General features: G+C 62.5%; 8 protein-coding genes across 8 annotated transcripts; 5 read left to right on the top strand and 3 right to left on the bottom strand.

Moving 5' to 3' along the window:
* Positions 1-210: 210 nt before the first annotated feature.
* COLE_03129 (uncharacterized protein) lies at positions 211-2450 on the top strand (the record flags this gene model as incomplete). Its single annotated transcript, XM_018422700.2, has 5 exons — positions 211-386; positions 718-860; positions 1057-1153; positions 1330-1758; positions 1874-2450. 5 exons carry the CDS (start codon positions 211-213, stop codon positions 2448-2450), a joined length of 1422 nt encoding a protein of 473 aa, XP_018280104.1.
* A 1956-nt stretch (positions 2451-4406) lies between these two features.
* COLE_03128 (uncharacterized protein) lies at positions 4407-7343 on the top strand (the record flags this gene model as incomplete). Its single annotated transcript, XM_018421276.2, has 3 exons — positions 4407-4555; positions 4630-4676; positions 4711-7343. The coding sequence occupies 3 exons, from the start codon at positions 4407-4409 to the stop codon at positions 7341-7343; spliced, it is 2829 nt and encodes a 942-aa protein (XP_018280105.1).
* Positions 7344-7538: 195 nt separating this feature from the next.
* On the bottom strand, positions 7539-9405 carry COLE_03127 (uncharacterized protein; the record flags this gene model as incomplete). Its single annotated transcript, XM_018422701.2, has 4 exons — positions 7539-7608; positions 7643-8266; positions 8298-8512; positions 8554-9405. 4 exons carry the CDS (start codon positions 9403-9405, stop codon positions 7539-7541), a joined length of 1761 nt encoding a protein of 586 aa, XP_018280106.1.
* A 630-nt stretch (positions 9406-10035) lies between these two features.
* COLE_03126 (uncharacterized protein) lies at positions 10036-12445 on the top strand (the record flags this gene model as incomplete). The annotated part of the gene is made up of 3 exons (XM_018420768.2): positions 10036-10399; positions 10561-11445; positions 11505-12445. 3 exons carry the CDS (start codon positions 10036-10038, stop codon positions 12443-12445), a joined length of 2190 nt encoding a protein of 729 aa, XP_018280107.1.
* A 492-nt stretch (positions 12446-12937) lies between these two features.
* COLE_03125 (uncharacterized protein) lies at positions 12938-13748 on the bottom strand (the record flags this gene model as incomplete). Its single annotated transcript, XM_018422702.2, has 3 exons — positions 12938-13361; positions 13494-13602; positions 13658-13748. 3 exons carry the CDS (start codon positions 13746-13748, stop codon positions 12938-12940), a joined length of 624 nt encoding a protein of 207 aa, XP_018280108.1.
* Positions 13749-14654: 906 nt separating this feature from the next.
* On the top strand, positions 14655-15128 carry COLE_03124 (uncharacterized protein; the record flags this gene model as incomplete). The annotated part of the gene is made up of 1 exon (XM_018427186.2): positions 14655-15128. One exon carries the CDS (start codon positions 14655-14657, stop codon positions 15126-15128), a length of 474 nt encoding a protein of 157 aa, XP_018280109.1.
* Positions 15129-16117: 989 nt separating this feature from the next.
* Positions 16118-16741, top strand: COLE_03123 (uncharacterized protein; the record flags this gene model as incomplete). Its single annotated transcript, XM_018425282.1, has 1 exon — positions 16118-16741. The coding sequence occupies one exon, from the start codon at positions 16118-16120 to the stop codon at positions 16739-16741; it is 624 nt and encodes a 207-aa protein (XP_018280110.1).
* A 1092-nt stretch (positions 16742-17833) lies between these two features.
* COLE_03122 (uncharacterized protein) lies at positions 17834-21175 on the bottom strand (the record flags this gene model as incomplete). The annotated part of the gene is made up of 8 exons (XM_018426551.1): positions 17834-17860; positions 17902-18117; positions 18150-18398; positions 18430-18566; positions 18597-18685; positions 18719-19840; positions 19872-19938; positions 19969-21175. The coding sequence occupies 8 exons, from the start codon at positions 21173-21175 to the stop codon at positions 17834-17836; spliced, it is 3114 nt and encodes a 1037-aa protein (XP_018280111.1).
* Positions 21176-21531: the final 356 nt, after the last annotated feature.

The raw sequence follows: 21531 nt of genomic DNA, 5'->3' as shown, positions 1-21531 counted from the left end.
GTCAGATTGGCGCGAATGTCTGTGCGCCCCCCATTTAAGCCCAGCGGGCGGGGGCGGGACGTGAGAGTCCGGGCCGAGGTGTGACGTCGGCCACTGACCGAGCCTGGCTGGACCCTCTCTCGATCTCTCACGACCCCACAGCCGATTCCGCTTGCTTCGTTTCGCTTTCTCTTTCTTGTCCATTTCTCTTTCTCCATCGCCCATCTCGCCATGCTCCCCGACATCTGCAAGGACATAGAGCCAAACTTCCTGCTGTGCGACAGCGCCCTCGAGCACATTGTCACCCACTTCCGCCGCGAGCTCGAGGCCGGCCTCGCCCGCCGCGGCGAGGATGTCGCCATGATTCCCAGCTTTGTCCCCGGCGTCCCGGACGGCACTGAGGAAGGGTGAGTCTTTGACGGCGGCAGAGGCAGTGGACTCCCCTTCGATGTTGCCTCCTCTCTTCCCCTACCACCCCCGCTCCATGGCCCTCGACGACGACGCGAGACAGCTCCGGAGCTACCTTCCGTGAGCGCACACGGCGCTCGGGATTGGGCGCGTCGGGCAACGTCATGGCATGCGCCCCAGTCGAGAGGTCCGTCGTCATGCCTGGTCGTGTGCCCTTTGTGACGCCCTTTTCTTTCATGGCGTGGTGGCCGAATTCGCGCAAACCGCTGGCTGCTTGAGCTCATAGCGCCCCCTTCGCCGCCCTCTTGCTTTCGCGACCGCTGACACCAGCACGTTTCTCGCCCTCGACCTCGGCGGGACAAACCTGCGCGTGTGCGAGGTCCGCCTCCTCGGCAACCACAAGTTTGAGATGAAGCAGCAGAAGTACAAGGTGTCGGACGACCTCAAGGAAGGCGAGGCGACGGTGCTGTTTGGTGAGTCAGCGCTTCCTCAATCAGAGCTGTCATCGATATCGACAAGGGTGTGGACGTCAGTGCAGCATCTGTCACCTGCCGACTAAGGCGATCAAGTCCTGTGACACACACACAGGCCGCAGTGGTGCTGGCTGACACATGGTGATGCTTCAGCCTGGCTCGCCCTCCTTCTCCCTCTCCGTTGCGCTGACGCCAGATTACATCGCCGACAGTGTCGACGCGTTCCTCACCGAAATCGGGAGTGACATTGCCCCAGAGAAGAGTGGGCCGATGCACCTCGGCTTTACGTTTTCGTGAGTGTACACAGGCGCCGAGATGGGGCGTGTGGAGTGGATGACGCGTTGATGTGGCGGCGTGTACGACGAACGTGTCGTCAGCACGGACCAGCATCACATGCGGAGTCTTGGGACTGTATTCATCGTCTGTGCCAAGATCTCGCTCGCCCCGTTCTCCCCCGCGCTAACGTCAGCTTCCCCGTAGAGCAAACTGCCATCAATAGCGGAACGCTGCTTACCTGGACGAAGGGCTTCAATGCCAAGAACGCGATTGGCAAGGATGTTGTCAAGCTCTTGAACGATGCGTTTGAGAGAAAGCACATCCACGTCCGGTGCAGCGCCCTCGTCAATGACACCGTCGGCACCCTGCTCTCGCGCTCGTATCAGCACGGTCCCGCGCTCATCGGCGCTATCTTTGGCACTGGCACGAACGGCGCGTACATTGACAAGACGTCAACGGTTGCCAAGCTGGGCGAGAAGCAGATCCGTGAACTCGAGGAGGGCGGAGAGCACGCAGGCGCGTACATGGTCATCAACACGGAGTGGGGGGCATTTGACAACAAGCGCCAGTGTCTACCGGTGTCGATCTTTGACAGCAAGCTGGATCGCATGAGCATTAACCCGTGAGTGATGGAGCATGGGAGGGGTCACGCGCTCGTCAGGCAGCGCTGCCCTCAGAGGCCAGACCCCCTGAGTTCCCCCTCCTAGCCAAGTTCTCTCCGCCCAGATTAACCGCAGCCGCAAGCAAGCTTTCGAGAAGATGGTGTCCGGCATGTACCTCGGCGAGATCACGCGCAATATCCTCTTGCACCTCATCGACTCCAACGTACTGTTCGAGGGGTACAGCACCGCAGTGCTGAACGAGCACTACGGGTTTGACACGTCCTTCGTGTCGGCGGTGGAAGGTGCGGAGAGCGATGAGGATGTGATCAAGGCTATCACCGACATTCTCAAGGTTAAGCGCAAGCACATCAAGGAGAGAGACCTCGAGTTGGTGCGCTGGGCCACCAAGCTCGTCGCCCACCGCGCAGCCTACCTCGCAGCGACAGCGGTTGCGGCAGTAGTGCAGCACACGGAAAAGAACCGACGCGAAGAGGAGAAGGAGACAATCGACGTGGGCGTGGACGGAAGTGTGGCCCAGTACCTCCCTCGTTTCGAGGAAAACATGCGTGTCGCGCTGCGCAAGCTGCTCGGCGAGGATGGTGAAAAGCGCATCACGATCGGCCTAGCCAAGGATGGCTCGGGGGTTGGCGCGGCTCTTACGGCGCTGCAGGCCAAGAAGGCGGCTGAGCGTTCCTCGAAGCTGTCGAAGTAGTGTAGGATTATGCAGTTGCAACTGGCTCCAGGCGGCCGGCGTGCCACGCGGCGGCGTCCGCACATTTCCGCACCGGGGGTAGCTTGGATGTAATCAAAGTGGAGTTGGCGAACCAAGACGCGTCTCGCGTGCTGATGTATACAGATATCAACAGGAAGGGAAAACCAAATTGGGCAAATTGTGGACGCGCCACAAAGTCGGACAGCGAGCGCCAAGCGGACTGGCGAGCTGGCGAGCTGGCGTACAGACGAACAGGCGAACAGGCGAACAGGCGAGTGCGCAAGGGATCAGTGGAGATGGCGGAAATCGCTCAGAATGGCCGGCGTGCCCGATAGTGGAGATGGAGGTGCTGAGTGTGCAAGGCTTAGTCACTTGTCCGTCTATCGCACGCCTCCTCACGCCTCAACTCGGGTCGCCTGAACTCTGAGATGGCTTGAACTTGAAGTGGCCTGCTATTCGTGTATAATTTGGCCGAGGGCCGCGGGCCGTAGGCGTGGGCCGTGCAGCCGCGCGGCATCGCGACCGTGAGATCGTGAGATCGTGAGATTGTGTGGTCGTGACGTGGCACTCTGTAATCTGTGATCTGTGATCTGTGATGTGTGATCTGTCATGTATCTGTCATGATGTCAGCTGCAGCTGCCCGCTGTAGTCCTCGGAGAGCTCGAGTATATCGTAGCGCTCTTCGCGCTAGCGCTAGCGCTATGCCGATGCCGCGCTCGGCCAGGGACGGCGGGCGCCGATCGCCGGCGGCCGCTGGTGGGCTGGGGCTGCGGTGAAGCGCGGAACTGGCGTCGCCATGGCCTTCGGGCCTACGGCCTACGGGCGCACATCTTTGTGCATGAAATACAATGAACGAGAGGACAAGAGGACAAGAGGATGAGAGGACGAGAGGGCCGAGCAGTGCATTGTCGGCCGCAGGTGGTGGACGGAGGAGTGAGGAATGTTGCACCAAAGGCGGTGCAGATAAGGACAATCTGATAGATGGAGGGTTTACGCGAGGCTCATGGCTCAACCTCCGGCCTCCGGGGGGGGGAGGCTGGGGGAGGGCTGGAAGTAGCTCGACTAGCTGGAACTAGAACAGCGTGAGGACAACCCTCCGTACGTCGCTGTCGCTGTCGCTGTCGCTGTCAATTGATGAGTGCAGCGCCCAGGGCCGAGGCGGAAGCGAGCCGACGCGACGAGAGCCATCAGCTGGGCTGTAGATGAGGGGGCTGCACCGCCTCGATCCGTGCTCTGATCGCATGCACCATGCACGGGCACTGCGGGACAGAGGCAGAGGCGAGGATGGAGAGATGAAACGCGGCGTGCATGCATGCGCATGAATGCACACTGGATGATGAGGCCGAGGGGCTCTGGGGAGGCCGACGGTGGGGGAGCATTGCGCGCGGGGAAGCCGATGGCCGAGGGCGGGTATCCCCCGAGGACCCAAAGTCTAAATTAATAACAATTTGATAGCTAATTATAATAATAATAATAATGAATTTTGTTTCCGCCGGAAGGAGGAGAGAGTCGGGACGATGACCGATGCCCCCCTCACTCACTCCCACCTTCCCCCTCACCATCCGCCACCCGCCCCTCTCCATCATCCATTCATTCCATTCCATTCCACCCTCCGACCACCCCGCTCCCTCTCCCCCTCCGCTCCGCTCCGCGCCGAGCAACTCTCTCGTATTTTATTCCGTCTCCGTCTCTGCATTACACTCTCACTCTCCCTCCATCCCCCGCCCTGCCCCGCGCAACTACCCCCTGAACCCGGCGCCCGCTCCATCCACACTGTCCGCTCCTCCCCTTGCCCCTTGCCCCCGTCCTTCAACGATCTTTTGACTCGACGCCGACACCGTACGACGCGCCTACCGAGCATCTGCGCGCAACTGTCTTTGACATCTTGACCTCTTTCTTCTCTGCGCCTTATCGCCCGCCCACTTCCCACCCAGCTCCACCGACGGCTCTGCTGCCATGAGCTTGAGCTACCTCGCCGCGTCTCGCGGCGGGTCAGAAGAGAAGGGCACAAACAGCATCGGGCGAACACCCAGCTCGTCCGAGCTTGCCGCCGAGGCCGAGGCCAAGCGCCGCAAGGTCCAGCGCGCGTGCGATGTCTGCCGAAGGTGAGTATCGCTGGCAACGTCACTCGACGTCTTCCTCAACAGACGACAGATCGAGAGATTGGGCTGACGTGCAGGAAAAAGATCCGTTGCGAGGGTCCCATGAACTCGAACTCGGCCAACAGTGCGTCACAGCTCCAGACATGCACTTACACTAGAATGCGCAAACTGCCAGGAATACGGCCTCGAGTGCACGTATGTCGAGGCCGCCAAGCGCCGTGGCCCGCCCAAGGGCTACATTGACACGCTGGAGCAGAGGTGCCGCCGGCTGGAGCGCCTCATCACGCAGCTTCACCCCGGCCTCGACGTCGCCGGGACGGTTGGACCCATGCCGGACCGGGACGACTTTGATTTGAATCTTTACCAGGACCACATGCGCACCCTCGGCATCCCGCCGTACCCGACACTCAAGCCGCTGGCAACGAGTGACGCGCACGCCCCATGTGCAGCTGGAACCCCGCCGACGGCACAGGGTGCGCCGAGCCCATCTCCGCGCGTCCTTGGCCCAGCACCGTGGCAGGCGTTTGAGCAGGACCCCAACCGCCCTTCTGAAGACGACGAGGAGGTCCGCGACCAGGCGCGCATCGCGCACGCAATGGTCAAGCTCAACATACGCGACTGGGATGCGTTCAGATTCCACGGCAAGGCGAGCCCTGCGCATCTCGTCCGCATCGTCAACGAGCTCAAGTATTCCGACGCCGACCTCACATTCTTTGACCGCCTCTCCAATGTCAAGCGCACCGAGTACTGGATGGTCCCCGAGTGGGAGAAGCAGATTGCCACTGTGAGCGTGAACCCGGTCGACTACAGCATGTGGCCCGACGAGGAGCTTGCAGGCCGCCTCATCGACTCGTACTTTGAGCGTGTCAACCGGTCTATGCCGCTGCTGAACCGCGTAATTTTCCAGCGCCAGTATCACTCTGGTTTGTGGCGCACCAACATTGAATTCGCCAAGCTATGCCTTATGATCTTCGCCAACGGTGCGCGCTACGTCGACGACGAGCGCGTGTACTGGCCCGCAGACGATGCGACGACCGACGAAGGTCGAGAACGCCTGCGCAACGACCGCAACGGCATGCTCAAGTACTCGGCCGGCTGGATCTACCTGCGCGCGCTCATCAAGATGGGCCGCTCGTGGCTGCAAGGCCCGAGCCTACTCGACCTCCAGACCAACGTCCTCGTCTGCCTGTTCCTCAACGGCAGTGCTGTGCCGCACCTCGCCTGGATTGTCGCCGGTTCTGGTCTGCGCATGGCGCAGGAAATCGGCGTCCACGTCCGCTCGACAATGCTGCTCATCAACCCTATCGACCGCGCCTTGTACAACCGCGCGTTCTGGTGCCTGTACCACTTTGACCGTCTGTCATGTGCCGCCATGGGGCGCAGTGTAGCGATACAAGACTCGGACTTTGACGCCGACTACCCTATGGCTATCGATGACGAATTCTGGGACACGGGCGACCCGGAGCGTGATTTCAAGCAGCCGCCAGGTCTCGCTCCGGACCCAGCTGTTGCCGCGTTCACGCAGCTGCTCAAGCTGGACCACGTTCTGAGCGCGGCTCTGCGCACAATCTACGCTGTAACCAAGCTGCCCGAGCATGGGGAGGACCAGCGCGCCATTGTCGTCGAGCTCGACTCTGCGCTCAACTCGTGGGCGGACGCGGTCCCAGACAACCTCCGATGGGACCCAACACGCGCCGATCCGCGCCTGTTTGAGCACTCGGCCATCCTCTACGCGCACTACTACTATGTCCAGATCCTCATCCACCGACCCTTTATTCCGACGCGCAAGCACCCAGAATCTGTCGGCTTCCCCTCGCTCGCCATTTGCAGCAATGCCGCACGCTCCATCTCCAACATCCTCGACGCTGTCCTGCGCCGCGGGCGCAGCATGGGCAAGTTGCCCGGGCACTCCATCAGCATTTCCTTCGTTCTTCCCGCTTCGACTGCCGCCATCGTCCTGCTCATGAACGTCTACGCTGTGAGGCAAAGACCACATGAGCGCGAGCGGTGCATGAGCGACGTGCGCCGCGTCCTTGCTGCACTTCGCGAGATGGAGCTCACCTACCGCCAAGCAGGCAAGATCACAGATCTGATTACCGAGATTGCGCGCGAGTCGACCGGTGACAAAGACCTGATAATGGACACGCCGCCTCCCAAGCGGCCTTATGACGACGATGACAACGCTGGGACGCCGGTCGAGACACCAGGGGCACCCGAACTAATGCCGCTCGCATCTGCGACTTTCGCGCACGCACAAGCGCACGCCTCGTTCCAGCCTGGGCAGGCACCGCTCGCATGCATGTCCCACACGGGCACGGGCGAGCCGCTGGCGAACGGCTCTAACGGCACGCCGAACAGCCATCTCAACCCCAACAACCCTACAATGATGCCGCCCGGCACGTCCTCACGGCCACAATCTAACGCCCCGTCCCCGCCCACCCCGCCGTTCATGTTCGGCAACTGGGGCACAGGGGTGGCGCCGACGAACGAGCCCATCGCCGTGCCCGACCACCTCTTCGACCCCAACGACCTGCAGAACCTCAACTATGCCGCGATGAACTTTGACATGTTGGGCGACGCGCAGTCGGACAATTTCTGGCAGCACCTGCTGCGGCAGGGCGGCGGCGGGCTGAGCACATTCGGCGCACCGACGGGCGCGCCCAACGTCGGCATCGGCAATCCGCAGCCGCTGCAGCAGCCGCCGATGAGCGGGCCGATGGGCACGCCACAGACGGGCTTTGGGTTCATGCCGTGGCTGCCACCTGAGGACCCGCGGCGGCAGCAGCAGTAGAGGTGGGAAGCGGCAGTATGACACCATTCTAGAGCGGCGCACTGCGCATTGTAATTGGCATGTACGATTGAGTGCGGCAAGCTGAAGTGCGGGATGACGTTTGCCCAAACCGAAACATGTGGTGGCGCGGCGTACACACATCCATGGAACCGATACGAACATCTACTACACGTCACGCATGCTCGGCTCACCCGCCTACTCCTCCTTCTTGGGCCCCTGGGGCTTGATGTTGGGGTACACCTTGCCGGGGTTGAAGAGGTTGAGGCTGATGTCAGCATACACCTACAACAGTCACTCACGGGTCAACATAACGCTTGATGCCCTCCATAAAGTTGACGGTGCCCGTCCCCAATTCCATGGGGAGGTACTCGATCTTACCAAGCCCGACGCCATGTTCGCCGGAACACGTGCCGCCGAGGCGGATGGCGCGCTCGACCATCTCATGCACGGCGTCACGCACGCGTTCCAGCTCTTCCTCGTCCGAAAACAGGGCGAGGGTATGCACGTTCCCGTCGCCGACGTGTCCGAAGTGGCACGCCTCGAGCCCGCGCCCCTCAAAGTCTGCGGCCGTCTCGCGCACCAGCCGCGGCAGCTTGGAGATGGGGACACACACGTCGGTGGTCCACACGCGCCCGTCTTCGCGCAGCGCAAGCACGCTCCACAGCGCGGCCTTGCGGCCCTCCCACAGCTTGTCGGCGTCGGCGTCGCTCTGGCTGAACTGCATGTCGCGCCCGCCGTGCCGCGCCGCGATCGCCGCGACGCCGCGCGACGTCTCCTTCATCATCCCGTCCGTGCCCTGGAACTTGAAGAACAGGCTGTCTTGCTCGGGATACTTCTTGCCGGCGATGCCGCCCGCGTTGATCGCCTTCATCGTCCGCGAGTCCAGGTACTCGACACACTGGACGGGATAGCCTGCGTTCACGCTGCGTAAGCGCGTACGGGAGAGCAACTCACATCTCGGTCGCGGCGCGCACGGCCTCTTCGACGCCCGGAAAGTTCATCACCGCCACCTTGGTCGGGAGCAGCGGCGCGAGCTTGACCGTGCACTCGGTGACGATGCCCAGCGTGCCCTCGGCCCCGAGGAAGATCTTGGTCGCGTCCCACCCGGCCGACGACTTGCGGGCTTTGGAGCGCGTCTTGATCACTTCGCCGGTGGGGAGGACGACGGTCTGCGCGTGTTAGTCATGACGCATCGGCACGGCCCACTCACAAGGTTCAAGAACCACTCGCCCTTGGCCGTGCCGTAGCGCACGGCGTTGGTGCCCGAGCAGCCTGTGCCGGCCATGCCGCCGAGCGTCGCGCCCGGTCCGGGGTCGATCGGGAAGAAGAGGGGGATGCCCTGCTTGGCGAGGTGGGCGTTCAGGTCCTCCCATTTGACGCCTGGCTGGCACACGGCCTCGCCGTCCGCCTCGGATACGGAGATGATCTTGTCCATGAGCGAGACGTCGAGGGAAATCCCGCCGAACGGGCTCGCAAAGTGTCCCTCGAGCGATGTGCCGCCGCTAAACGGCGTAATCGGCACACGGTACTTGCTGCTGAGGCGCACAATGTCCTGCACCTCCTCGGTGCTCTCGACCCACACGACGACGGTCGGCAGCTCGGCTTCGTGGTAGCTCCAGTCGCTGATGCCGTGGGAGCGGAGGTCGTCCTCGTCCGTGCTCACGCGGTCGGCTTTGCCGCGCTTCGCGAACAGCTCGGCGATCTCCCCAATGCACGCGCGGTAGTCCGCGACGCTGCCGTACTGCGGCTGCGTCTTGTCGAGGAGCGCGCTCGCATCTGGTGTCGTCAACAGCCCTTGCATCTGCACTTTTAGCGGCGCGAGCGACCGGCCAAGGATGTAGCCCGTGTACCCGAAGCCGAGGACGCCGGCGAGGATAACGCCCTGCTGGATCCACCAGCGGCGCTTGGCCGCCGCGATCGAGGCCTGGTACGCGGCGTGCTCGGCGCGCGCGCCGTCGTGCGCCGGGGCCGGGGCGCGGGGGCGCGGCGTCGACGAGAAGCGGCGGGCGGGCGTCGCTGGGAGGCGTACGGAGCGCGTAGCGGGGCGGAGTCGTGGGAACATGGTGTGGGAAGAATGGGGAGAGACAAAGTGGCCGAGGGTCTTATGGCGTCGAGGTTATCCACGAGATGTTCGAGCACAAAGAAGTTGCCGGAGTGGGCGAGCTCATGCGCTCCCTGGCGTCGGCCATTATCCCGACGTCCTAATCAATCAGCTGACGATTAGGACTGTCTCAAATGCCGATTATATGTCCCGCGGACGAGTGATACGGTCCAGTCCGGGGTCTCCGCTCGTCGGGCCGCCACATGCCGCTGGCCGACAGGCACACATCGCCCGGATCTACCGCCGCGCCGCCACGCTCGCCCGTCTCAACGCCGCCGTCCAACGAGCGGCGAGCAGCGCGATAGCGAGAGGTTGCCGATATGCAGCGCTCGAGCGCGGCGCCCCGACATTTGGCTTGCACTGTAGCGAGTGCCGCCCCTCAATCTCCACGCAGACAATCGGGCAAGCGAGCGCCTTGCGGCCAAAAGTCGGGGTTGGGGGGTGGCGTCCGAGGGGATTCGAAACGCGTCCGACGGGATCGCCCAGGGGCTGCGGATCTCTTGTCTCGTGTCCTCGTGTGATCGGCCTCTCCTCTCCTCATCGCGCTTGACTTTGCTTTTGTCCTCCCCAAGCACGCCTTGCTCGCTCACCATGACAGAGGTGGACCCCATCCTCCCCCCGCCATCGCCCACCCTCGGCGCCTCCCCGACAGGCGTGTACGAGCTCATCCATGCGCTGCACACCGAGATCCTCGAGGCCATCGACAGCGCCCTCGACTGGGATGAGCTCAAGGCCCCCAGCGTCAACTACACCATCGTCAGGCCCATCATTGAAAAGTTTGCGCCGACCGGGGACGACAGCCGCAGCGACGGCGGAGGCGGCGCTCGCGCATCCCTCGGCGCTGTGCTGTATGCGTGCATGGCGAACCGCATCCACTTCACCGAGCTCGCCGACAGCGACCTGAGCTACCAGCCACTGCAGGAGTCGCGTGCCGAGTTCTGCGAGCTGATCGCAAGTGAGTCGCCGCCATGGGCGTGTAGCCACGACCAGAGACTGTGCGCTGGGCGGTACGCTATGGAGCATGCCATGCAGATGCAGATGCAGGTCCAAATCTTGACACCAGCCGCGCACGGGCGCTGCGCGCTCACGTCCCCCACGAAACCCCGCTAACCTCAGTCAAGTTCCTGCGTACATTCCCAAACCCGAACGACGAAGCCGAGCTCGCATCGCAGCTCGTGCGGCAGTGGTGCGCGCTCGACGGTGCGCCGGAGGATGTATGGCGCCGCGTCGACGACCGCGAAGAGGCCGCGGCATCCAAGAGCTCGGCGCTTGACATTGCCATCGTCGCGAGCGCCAAGCGCTTCGTCGCCCAGCCTGTCCTCCAGCACATTTTGCAGGAGATCGGCTGTGGCAACCTCACATATGCGCCGCAGCAGACCGTCGCGCTCATCCGCGACACGTATGTCGCGCCGCGGCACAACCACAACCCGCTCCCGGGCGCGGGCGCGGGTGACGGCGGCGACAGCAGCCTGAGCATCGCCGAGGCGGAGGCGGAGGCCCGCGGACAGGACGTCGAGGTGTACGCTTACAACCCGTACCTCGCGGGCTGGCTGGACCCCGGCCGCCTGCGTGTCCCGCGCTGGCGGCACGCGATCGAGTTCGCGACGTTCTTCACCCTCCTCGTCTTGTTCTGCATCACGCTCACGAACCGCTCCCTCGGACACATCACCAAGCTTGAGATCTTCTACATCTTCTTCACGTCTGGGTTCATCCTCGACGAGCTGGCGTCCATCGTGGGCAGCGGCCTGCTTGTGCACTTCACCAACGTATGGAACGCCTTCGACCTCTCGTACATCGCCATCTTCCTCACCTACTTCTTCTTGCGCATGCATGCGCTCTACCACAACGACAAGGTACAGTCCGACCGTGCGTTCGACATTCTCGCGTGCGGCGCCTGCTTCCTCTTCCCCCGCCTCATCTTCTACTTCCTCAAGAACAATGCCGTCATCCTCTCGCTCCAGGGCATGATTGCTACCATGGTCGGCTTCATGTGCATGATCTGTGAGTGTCCCTTGCCCTACTTGGTTCTGCCTCGTCTGCGCGCTCTCGTCTGACCTCAGCCATCGCCTTCACCGGCATCGGATTCACGCTGTGGCGGCTCGGCACGCCGATGTGGACGGTGGACCGCGTCGCGCGTCTCATGTTCAAGATTTGGTTCAGCAAGGGCTTCAACCACGAAGATGCCGTGTCGATCAGCCCGGAGCTCGGGCCGATTGTGCTCACGATGTTCGCGTTCCTGTGCAGCAACATGTTGTTCTCTATGATGGTGTCGATGATGTCGAGCAAGTACGCCGCGGTGCAGAAGAACGCGCAGCAAGAATACCTCTTCCAGCGCGCCGTAAGCACGCTGGAAGCGCTGCGCGCCGACTCGCTCTTCTCGTACATCCCCCCCTTCAACCTGCCGGCAGCCCTCATCCTCGCGCCGCTCAGCTACGTGCTGGAGCCCGCGACGATGCACGCCGTCAACCTGTTCTGCATCCGCCTCGCCAACTTCCCCGTGCTCCTCGCGATCTCCGCGTTCGAGCGGCACCGCTACCGCTCGCTGCGCCGCGCAATCCGCCTCTCCGAGCGCGGGCACCACAAGGTCGTCAAGACGTCGCTGTTCGGCACGATCATGGGCGGCGAAAGCACCGTCATCCGCGCCGCGTTCGACCTCGCGCCCCCCGTGAAGATCGGCCCGCCCGGCACGCCGACAAAGGACCTCGAGCGCGGGCCAGAGCTCAAGCCCCCCGCGCCGGAACGCCCCGCGGGCCGCACGAACGCGAACACCCTCGCCCGCTTGTTCAACAAGGCGCCGGCGCGCGCGCGCGGCGGCAGCGTGGGCGCGGCGCCACACCCGGACGCACACGACTGGGAGGATATGCGCGACGCGCAGACGCGTATCGAGACCATGTTGAGCACGTTCATGGCGGCGTCCGGCATCGATCCCCCGACAAAGGGTGGCGCACCTAAGAGCCCGGAGAAAAAGCCGTCGACAGACGTCAAGAAGGAGGCCAAGTAGGCTCCAGCTCCTCTCGGCGTACACCATGCCATCTGAACATTTTAACGATACATCACGTCTAATCAATGCGGAGGAGGAGGGTGTTCGTACATCTTGGGAACACGGAGGGGAAGTGCTATATACATACTTGGGGAGCGGATGGATGATTGCTTGCATTTCTAATAGTCGGGCATGACCTCAGCGCGTGATCGCCGATCAGTTATCAGCTGACAATTGAGTAATCGTTTCGTTCATCCATATCGTACGTCATCAATACTCAACCTGACATTTGCGCTGCCGGCCACCACCGCAGGCCGCCACGACTGCAAACTCACGCCACAGCATTGTATCCATACGATAAGATGGCCATGTACAGCCATCAACTACATACGATTATTCTTTATAGTGGCACAGGATGATAGATACACTCTACCTGCGAGCCTGGATTCGACATCTATTGGGTATTTGGCCGGTGTGACGGACATGCCTGAGGCCTGGATACGGTTGAGCGCTTTAGCGGCCGGGGGGCGGGCCGGTGGGAGAGGCATAGTTGCCGGTACCCGCAGCAGGGGGCGGGCCACTAGGTGGCGCGTAAAGGTTGGGGCCGGCGCTCTCGACGTTGTAGCCGGGCGGTGACTGAGCGCCGCCGTTCTTCTCGGCATCCATGCGTGCCTGCTGCTCATACTCGTAGTTGTGAGTGCTGTTGTCATTGCCGTAGTAGCCAGAGTTGCCGCCGCCCATGCCATACTGTCCCGCGCTCGAGGGCTGGTAGGTGGCGGGCGGGGGCGCGGGGCTGTCAACGCCCGAGTCGGAGCGGAAGCCGCCGGCACCACCCGTTGCGTATGTCGGCGGCGGGGGGTTGTTCGAGTAGCCGCCGGGGGCGGCCATGCCAACGGGCGGAGGCGGGCGGTAGCGGTTCCACTGCGCCTGGAGCTTGCTTCAAAGTTAGCACCGATACACGGGGAAGAGGGCGCGCGTTGAAGTCAAGGGCTGTCGCTTGCGTCCTTTGCTACTATTGACGCTGCTGACCAAGACTCTGCGCGAGGAGGCGGGAGATGATCAAACTTACCGGCGGCGCAACAAGCCGATGGCTAGGAACAGAAGGAAAACGCCGACACCGACACACACGCCAATGGCGATACGCGCGCCGGTGCTCAGCCCGTTACACCTGTAGACGCCTGGGGTCAATCCTTCTACTTTTCACCATCTCCGGCGATCCGGTATTTGACTCACGTCCGGTCCAGCGGTCGCGACACCACCTGTCGGCGAGAGCCTCGGAAGCGAGTAGAGATGCTGCTAGGAGAGCTGTAGATGTGGAGATCATGGTGTCGTTGGAAGGGCGCAGTGAAGTGCGATGTCAAGAAACGATATGAGCTGGAGTTGGAGTCAAACGAGAAGATCTGAGTTCGAGGTGGCAAAGTATGACGATGTGAAAGAGACGGAGGACGATGCAGGGTGAGGAGAGCGGGATCAAAGTGCCGCAGTACACGTCAGGGACAGTGATTACCTCTTGTTTTGCTTGGCGCGCGTGGCTTGGCATTGTGCCGCCTGCGGCATGGTCACCACGTGTTAATGACATCATCATCGCCTCATATACCTCATCGCCATTTCCGGCTGGCGGCTTCGCGAGATCTCCAAGTCGAACAGGAATTTCTGAGCAATTTCTCTTCTTGCACTGCCTCGAACGAGGCGCAGAGGCGGTGCTCCTGTCCACCCTCGCGACTTTTGTATTGCTGCTGGGAAGCTGCCCTCCTCTACACACCGCCGGAACGTCCTCGAGTCTGGGTGCTGGTAACTCTGCATGCCACGGACGGGCCGGATGCGAGCTCGGTTTCGCATGGTCGTGATCAACGCTGAAACAGAAGCAACGATCGCCGTGGCATGCAGTGTCGTACGTGCGTATGAGGGTTGTGTGTCGCAGAGCCGAGAGCAAGGCACTGGGCGCGAGGCTCGGCGCCTTGCTTACTCGAGCGATGCAGGCGACAGGGGATGGAGGATAGGGGAGCCAAGGACTGCGTTGCGCCACCACCAGTCACCAATGAGCCGCAGTACAGCACAAGGCCGTCCGTAGGAGGATAGGAGCTCGAGGCCAATTAATATCGGCCTGGGCGTTGGATAACCCTGCGCCCAACCACCAGCGGTGCTGTGCGCGGCCGTGACGCATCGCTAGAGCCGTGACGCGGTATCCCCTGCACCTGGCTGCGAAGCTGCGAGAGCTGCGTGAGCTGTCATGCAGATATATGAACAGGCCTCAGCTCGTCACCTCTCGTCCAGCACAGAATACGTTCCCCTTCCTCACCGCCCTCGCCCCAAACTCCCACTCCACAACCTCCCATCTTCACAACAACAACACAGCAACAGTAACAGCAACACAACAACAGAGCAACGCTCCACGGACTGCTGCTCCACTAGCTTCTCCCGCTTCAGAAAGTGTAAGTACCTACCATTCCTACTCCAAACTCCAGGCCCGAGTCCGGACTGCGCAGTGTCACTTTGGGTTGAGCTTGATCGGAAATCGTTGGAGCGAGATGAGACCACCGGTCCGCCGTGCCTAACCAGAAACCCACGGTCAACCGTCCTTGCCCCGCCCCAATGGCCTACCTACCATCTTGCTCATCTGCACTTGGTCTGTTGGCTCCGGCTCCGCCCATGCCGCGCAGTAAACGGCGAGAGTTCCAATTCCAAGCTGGCTTGGCTGCAATGATCTCTTGCGCGTGACTGTCACGCATACGTGCACGTTGGCCTCGTCGGCCGGCATGGTCGCTAGCCGAATTACGCTTTGTGCGTTCGTCTCGGCGATTACGAGAAGCTTGCACCATGCCAAAATCTGGGCAGCATGCGGCATATGCGCATCAGTAGCCGTCAGCGGCGCATGTCTCAGTCTTGGCCCAATATGGTTGTGAAGCGCGCGGCATTTGGTTGGTTGGCATGGATCGAAAGAGGATGCCGTGGATGGCATGGAGGGCTACAGTAGCGTGGTGGCGTTATCATCGCCCGCCAACTCGGCTGCCGTCACCCCGCACTAGTCGCATTCCGACCATCATTCTCAAAGGGTGGCGCAGGCCCAAGGCCCAATTTACTTGGCCGGCATGACCTCAGCGAGTGCTGGCATCATGCTTCATGCAAGACATGGCCGTGTGTTGTTTGTGCAGAAATCACGCACCGTTGGCTAGCCTCGTTGGCCGCGACAGGAGGGTGCATGAAGACTATGTACATATGAACGAGCACTACTATCCCCCCTCGCCCTCACCTCACCCACACCTATCCACACCTTTCCGCACCCACCACCTTGCACAGCGTTACTTTGTTTCCAAGCTCACCCCAAGCCCACGTCGCAGCTATCGCCAGATCGCCAGCCAGTCGGAGACGAGAACAAAGTAGACAGACCTGTAACCTGTCACGCTCGACCGGCCGAGCACTAGCCGAACAAGTTTCTGGCACGAGAAATACGACGCCTCGGCCTCGGTGTCGGCGCCCATCCCGCCAATAGCGCTTGTCTCCCGCCGTCCCGACCTCAGAGTCCTCAGATTTCAGTTCTCCGCCCGCCGAAATCCAGCCTCTCGGCATCCACCCCGACTCGGCCGCTCCACCGCCGCCTATCGCACCCCACATTTCTCTCCACAGCCTCGCCCTCCGGCCCCGCACCGAGCTCCCTCCCCCCACCAACACGAAACATACATAAGCGCTGCCACAATGTCCAGCGACGTCTTTAGCTCCCTCAAGCGCAGGATGACCCGCAAACGCTCCCCCGCCTCGTCGATCTCGAGCATGTCCTCCGTGACGGACTCTGGCTCGATCATGCACATCAGCCCGCCGATCACGCCGCCGATCACCCCCCCCCACTTCGGCGACGACATCGACCTCACCATCGACATGTCGCGCTTCGCGCCTCTCCGCCCCGCTCCCAGCCCACCGACACAGGTGCCGGCTCACAGCCGCGTAACGCACACACCGCCGGCGCAGCCGCCGCGCTCCCCCCGCTCCCCCGACTTCTACGCTACCCTGCGCCCGGCGCCCTCGCCGCCCCGGAGTAGTGTGGAGAGCTACAAGACCCGGCGGAGCGACGAGAGCGACAGCGCGCGCTGGCGCACACAAATGGTGGACGTCGCCATGTCCTATGCCTCGCTCACATCCGCCAACCCCCGCGACTTCACCGCCACCACCACCGCCCAGGCGCACCACAACGTCGTGCTCCGCCGCCTCTCGGACCCATCCACCACCGAGCTCGAGGCCCTCGCCATCCTCCGCGGATACATCGACCAGGTGCACTCCAGCAGCCGCGGGCACCGCGCCTCGTTCACCGCCGACTTCTCTTAGACACCACTACAGCTACTTACACGCACCGCCCCATCCCCACTCCTTACAGCGCTCGCTCCTTCCTCACCCTCACCTGTGCCAACACCCGCATAGCATAATTTCAGTTTCCGTTGTATCTGTATGATGAACCTGTGCAAAGCGTCCCCGTTTCAGCACTGACGTCTGCGCTTGCCTTACCTCTGACTCTGGCTCTGACTCTGGCTCTGACTCTGACTCTTACTCTGCCAACTTTCGGCCGGCGCCAGGCCGCGGCTCATGCGCATGCGCAAACCCAAGCGGCCGTAGGCGGAAGGTACCGCCGGCCTGGCCATGACACAGAGGCACGGGCTGTGGGGTGCCTTGGTGCTCTTCGCATGCGAGCTGCGGCAGAAGCAAGCTTACGGCACGCATCTGAGACTGGAGTCCTGCCCTGCCAAAGCATGGAGCGTCAGAGCTCTCGTGCTCCTCTGCCTTCTAGCTCGTGGCCCACATGCTCGCTTACGATGGCATTCGGGGGTGCAGAAGAACACTCGCAGTTCTTTCGTCATTGTCTGAAACGGCGCCCGAGCCACTGCACAGAGCCAGACTCGTGGGGCAGTGGTAAGAGGCACGGCGGGAGATCGTCTAGTTCCTGGGCCTGTGGTTTCGGCCGCTTCCATGCGTCCATGCAGCTGCCGTCGGTCGCTCGAGGTGCGGCGTGGTGCAACGGTAGACTGCTGCAGACCCGAGCCGAGGTGGAAGCGGCGAGTAATTACGGTGGCGGCCCGCGGCGCATATGCCGGGCCGAAATGGACGGCGCCGAGGCAGTGCATGCTTGTGCCGGGTCTGGAGCGCAGCGCAGTGCCGAATAAGTTACTGTACATGCGTGCTCGGCACCGAATGCAAACCGGGTCTGGATGCGAGAATTGGGTAAAGATATCGTCCCGCGTTTCAGAATCAGCAGACATGCTTACTGGGCGATGTTTTGCACGGATATACATGCTCATGTTCATCAACTTCTGGATATGCATGTCCTTGCTCGGCTCTTGGCCGAAAAGTGTCGATCGTGAGGAGGCTTGACATCAGATGACCTCAGGCTCATGGGCGCCTTCGGCATTCAGTGCACCTTCAGCCTCAGTACGCCCAGTGCGTGTCGATCGCCTGGTGTCAGCTTGCCTTCGCACTTGGCAAGGCGTACACACCGTCGCCACCACCGCCACAGCGAGGAAATAGAGACACACGCTCGGCAGCATCCACGGGAGGAGGTGGGCGAGAATGTCTCCGCCCACGTCGCCGCGTGCGGCGACAGCGATACTGCCCACCACAGCGAGGACAGCGCCCGCGCCCGTCGTGAGCCACAATCTCAGGCGAGGCGCCACAATCAAGCCGCGAAGGCCGAGGAGGGTGAGCACCGCGCCCTGCAGTCAGCGTAGTTTTGACCTGAGCTCACAGCAGAGGGGTACAGCGGCCACGTCTGTCGAGCAAAGTGCCCCTCAAGCTGACGCCTGAGCGAGAACACGGAGCCCGTGTCCTTGAGCGGGGTGAAGGGTGGGCGGAGCGTGTCCGCTAGCCGCACGAGGGCGGCGTTCTGTGCATACCCCCAGGCAGCTGGGAGTGCGAATGGCGCGTAGGCCCCCAGCCCTGTCGGGGCACCCAGGGAGCGAAGGAGGGGGAGGTGGGCCGCGGCGAGGAGTGCGTTCTGGGTAAGTCGTCGCGTGGAGGTGACATACCGTAAGGGAGACAAGCAGCACTAGCAGCGCGAGGAGAAGCAAAGCGTGGACGACTACCCACGCAACCGCATATCCAGGCGGACCAGGCGAGTGAGCCGGCTGCACGAAAGCATGCAAGAGGCATACGGTGGCAACGCCTGTGTAAGCAAAGTTGTCGGCGAACTCACAAAACACGAAGTTGATCCAGAGCCTATACGAGTGGTCGATATAAAGGAGTACCTGCACAGGTGCAACGACACGATACACCCCGACGACGCAGGCGTCAGCGCTACCGCTATAGTAGACTTACAGGACGACTGTGAGGAGCTGCGCCCACCGATCCCTGCCCCCACCCCCCGTCCCGTTCCCACCCTGTTCCACCGCACGCCAGTTCACGACCGGGTCGAGCATACTCTGCAACATCTGCACACTCGGCTTGGCAGTGGGGTCCACGAGTGTGCGGTGCGCCAGTACCCCCTTGGCGCAATACCATGCGTCGGCGTCGCGCACGCGCCATGCGTGCCAGTACGTGAGGTCCAGCTGTGCGGCGTGCGCGATGTCTGCAGGGATCCGGAGCGCGCAGCGGAGTTGAGCAAACTCGCGTGCTGTGGCCATGCCCGCATCGAACGCGGCTATGGCTATGCTCTCTGCATCCGTAACCTCCTTGCCTGCCGCGAGGGCAGCGCACGCCGCTCTCAACTGCTTGGCAACAGTCTGAGTGTGTACGCTCAGCGTATGAAGCGCGCGCACCGCGGCCTCTTCAGGCCCGAAGAGGCGGCGCTCGTCCGCCTCCATGCTTTCCAGGACGGCTGTGAAGCGCGCAAGCTGGGCGAGGAGGACGTCGAGAGCCAGCGCATCAATGTCCCGCGCGATGGCGCTGAGTGAGGCGCGCATCGCGTCGCGAGCGCGCTGGCGGATCGCTGCAGACACGGCGCGGTGGGCGGCGAGGAATGCACCCCAGAGCGCGAGGAGGAGAGTGAGCCCGACGCTCGAGGCAAGGAGGCCGCCCGTGAGCGCAGGATGGTGAGCGAGAGGGACTGCGGTCGCGGCAAGGGCGGCGGTCAAGACGCTCCACGCGGCACGATGCCAACGGCCGCGGAGGAGGACGACCTCGACTCCGGCCCGGACGACGCCTGTTGTCGCACGGACGACGGTGAGTGGTCCAAAGTTTCCGCGGTTGGCGTCAGGTAAATTACGACGAACGAAATGATTAGGAGCGCCGATAGGGCCGCCGATGCTGTGGGCCGCAAACAGGATCGCGTGGTGGACCGCCACGCTGGCGGCGACGAGCTGGAAAGGCAGCGCGGTGCCATCGACAAACGCGGGGAGGCTGCACTCGCCGAGTGCGACGAGGAGAAGTGGGGCGAGGAGCACAAGGGTGGGGAGCTCGGCGCCCGCGCTCAGCCAGAGCGAGATTACTACGGCGGTATGGCTGCGGTTAGCTCACTCGAGTTTGATCTGACGCCGTAAGACTCCAGAAATCGTCCCATACACTCAGGCGAGGGAAAAGGACGAGCGCGACGGCCACATCTGTCGTCAGATGTGTTGTGCAGCGCTTACCGTATGTCAAGCTCGAAATCCATATGTCCGGGTTCAGTGCACGCGTGATGCGCTTATGCCAGCTGAGCTTGTGGTTGGACTGGCGGAGGAGAGGCTGTACCCCGGTGGCCTCGGGGTCTTTCTCGCTCTCAGAGGAGTCAATCTTATCAGCCACGGCGAGCTTCGGGCTGGACGCGCTGTTGAGCGTGGAGTCACCCACGCTGAGGTCTTGTATGTCCGGGGTGTCCGGGATGACAGGGGTTGTTGTGACCGGCCTGGCGGATGATGACGAAACCTGGGGTGGGGAGGTGCCGGCGACAGTCGTGCTGGAGGTGCACGGGGATGTCAGGCTTTCCTGGAGTGGCGGGCTGTCACGGGGGCTTGGGACGGTCGGAGACGCGTCGAGGGAGTGCTGCGAAGCCGATCCGTGGTATTTGGCAATGTCCGCAGGGAGCGTAAGGAGAGGCGCCGCGCTCTCCCCGATCTCTCCCATGACCATCACGATGTCTTCAAGGCTCGCGGAGTCGGCGTAGTGCCCCAGATCAACGGCCATGTCGGCAGCCACCGTGCGGCGGAATGTCTCGAGGCGGTGGCGGATGTGTGCTTCCGGGTCCGCCTGCGGCGCTTCAAGTGGCTCATCCAGTCCACCTTTATGAGCGTCAACGGCCGTGGTTAGAACGGAGGGCTGGTCGTGGCGCGGAAAGGCGATGGCTGGCACATCCGAGTGTTCCGAGTATGCGCTGTGCGCAGAGGCGGATGGCGGGGCGGGCGGCGCGAGCGGCGAGGGAAGTTCGCCGTCGGACCTGAAGACGCGCGGGGGACGAAGGATCTTCGTCGGTTTCACCCCCATGTCGCCCGTCGCCAGGCTGAGGGGATCAGTCGCAAGCGCGGTCGCCGTAGTAAGAGAGGCTTCAGACAGCCCCTTCGGCTCATCACCAGCCCACACCGCAGCTCCCGGCAGTCCCGCGGCCATTTGCGTCAGGAGACGCGCCTTCTCTGCCGCGCTGAGGGTGCGTGGGCGGTTTTCGACGTCTCCACGAAGGCTGAAAATGCGTGGGCAGTTCTCGACGTCTCCGGAAGAGCTTAGGGTGCGCGGGCGCTCCACGATGTCCTCCCGAGCGCTGAGCGTGTGCAGGCAGTTTCGGATGTTCTCCCGAGCGCTGAGGGCGCGCGGGCGGCGGGAACGCTCCGTCGGATGCGGGGTGGGCCGGGTGTGTTTCTCTGACATCATTGACGCAGGCGGATGAGACGGTCGGGGAGGAGGAGGGTGAGGAAAGGATGAGTGAGGAGTAAGAGGTGAGAGTAGAGGTGAGGTCAGAATAAGAGGTGAGAGCAGCGGTGTGGGAATGGTTCAATGTGATGAAGGGGGTGAGGCGAATGGCGGCTTGTCGGGGCAACTTTGGGCGGACGCGGGAGGCTGCATCCCGCGCGGCTCGCATCTCATACCATGCTGTGAGCATGCACGAGGTGCGAGTAAGTGCGAGCCGAGAGCTAAGTGCCGCCCGAAGGCGATAAGGTGCAGAAGTGGTCGCGCGTATGGTAAGTGATTAGCAATCATGTGTCGTGGCGTTACGCGACAGTCAG

Source organism: Cutaneotrichosporon oleaginosum (assembly GCF_008065305.1).
Source record: "Cutaneotrichosporon oleaginosum strain ATCC 20508 chromosome Unknown ATCC20508_contig02, whole genome shotgun sequence".
NCBI classification, from domain to species: Eukaryota; Fungi; Basidiomycota; class Tremellomycetes; order Trichosporonales; family Trichosporonaceae; genus Cutaneotrichosporon; species Cutaneotrichosporon oleaginosum.
Note: the sequence above shows the minus strand (reverse complement) of the source record. Positions and strands in the feature narration are given on the sequence as shown.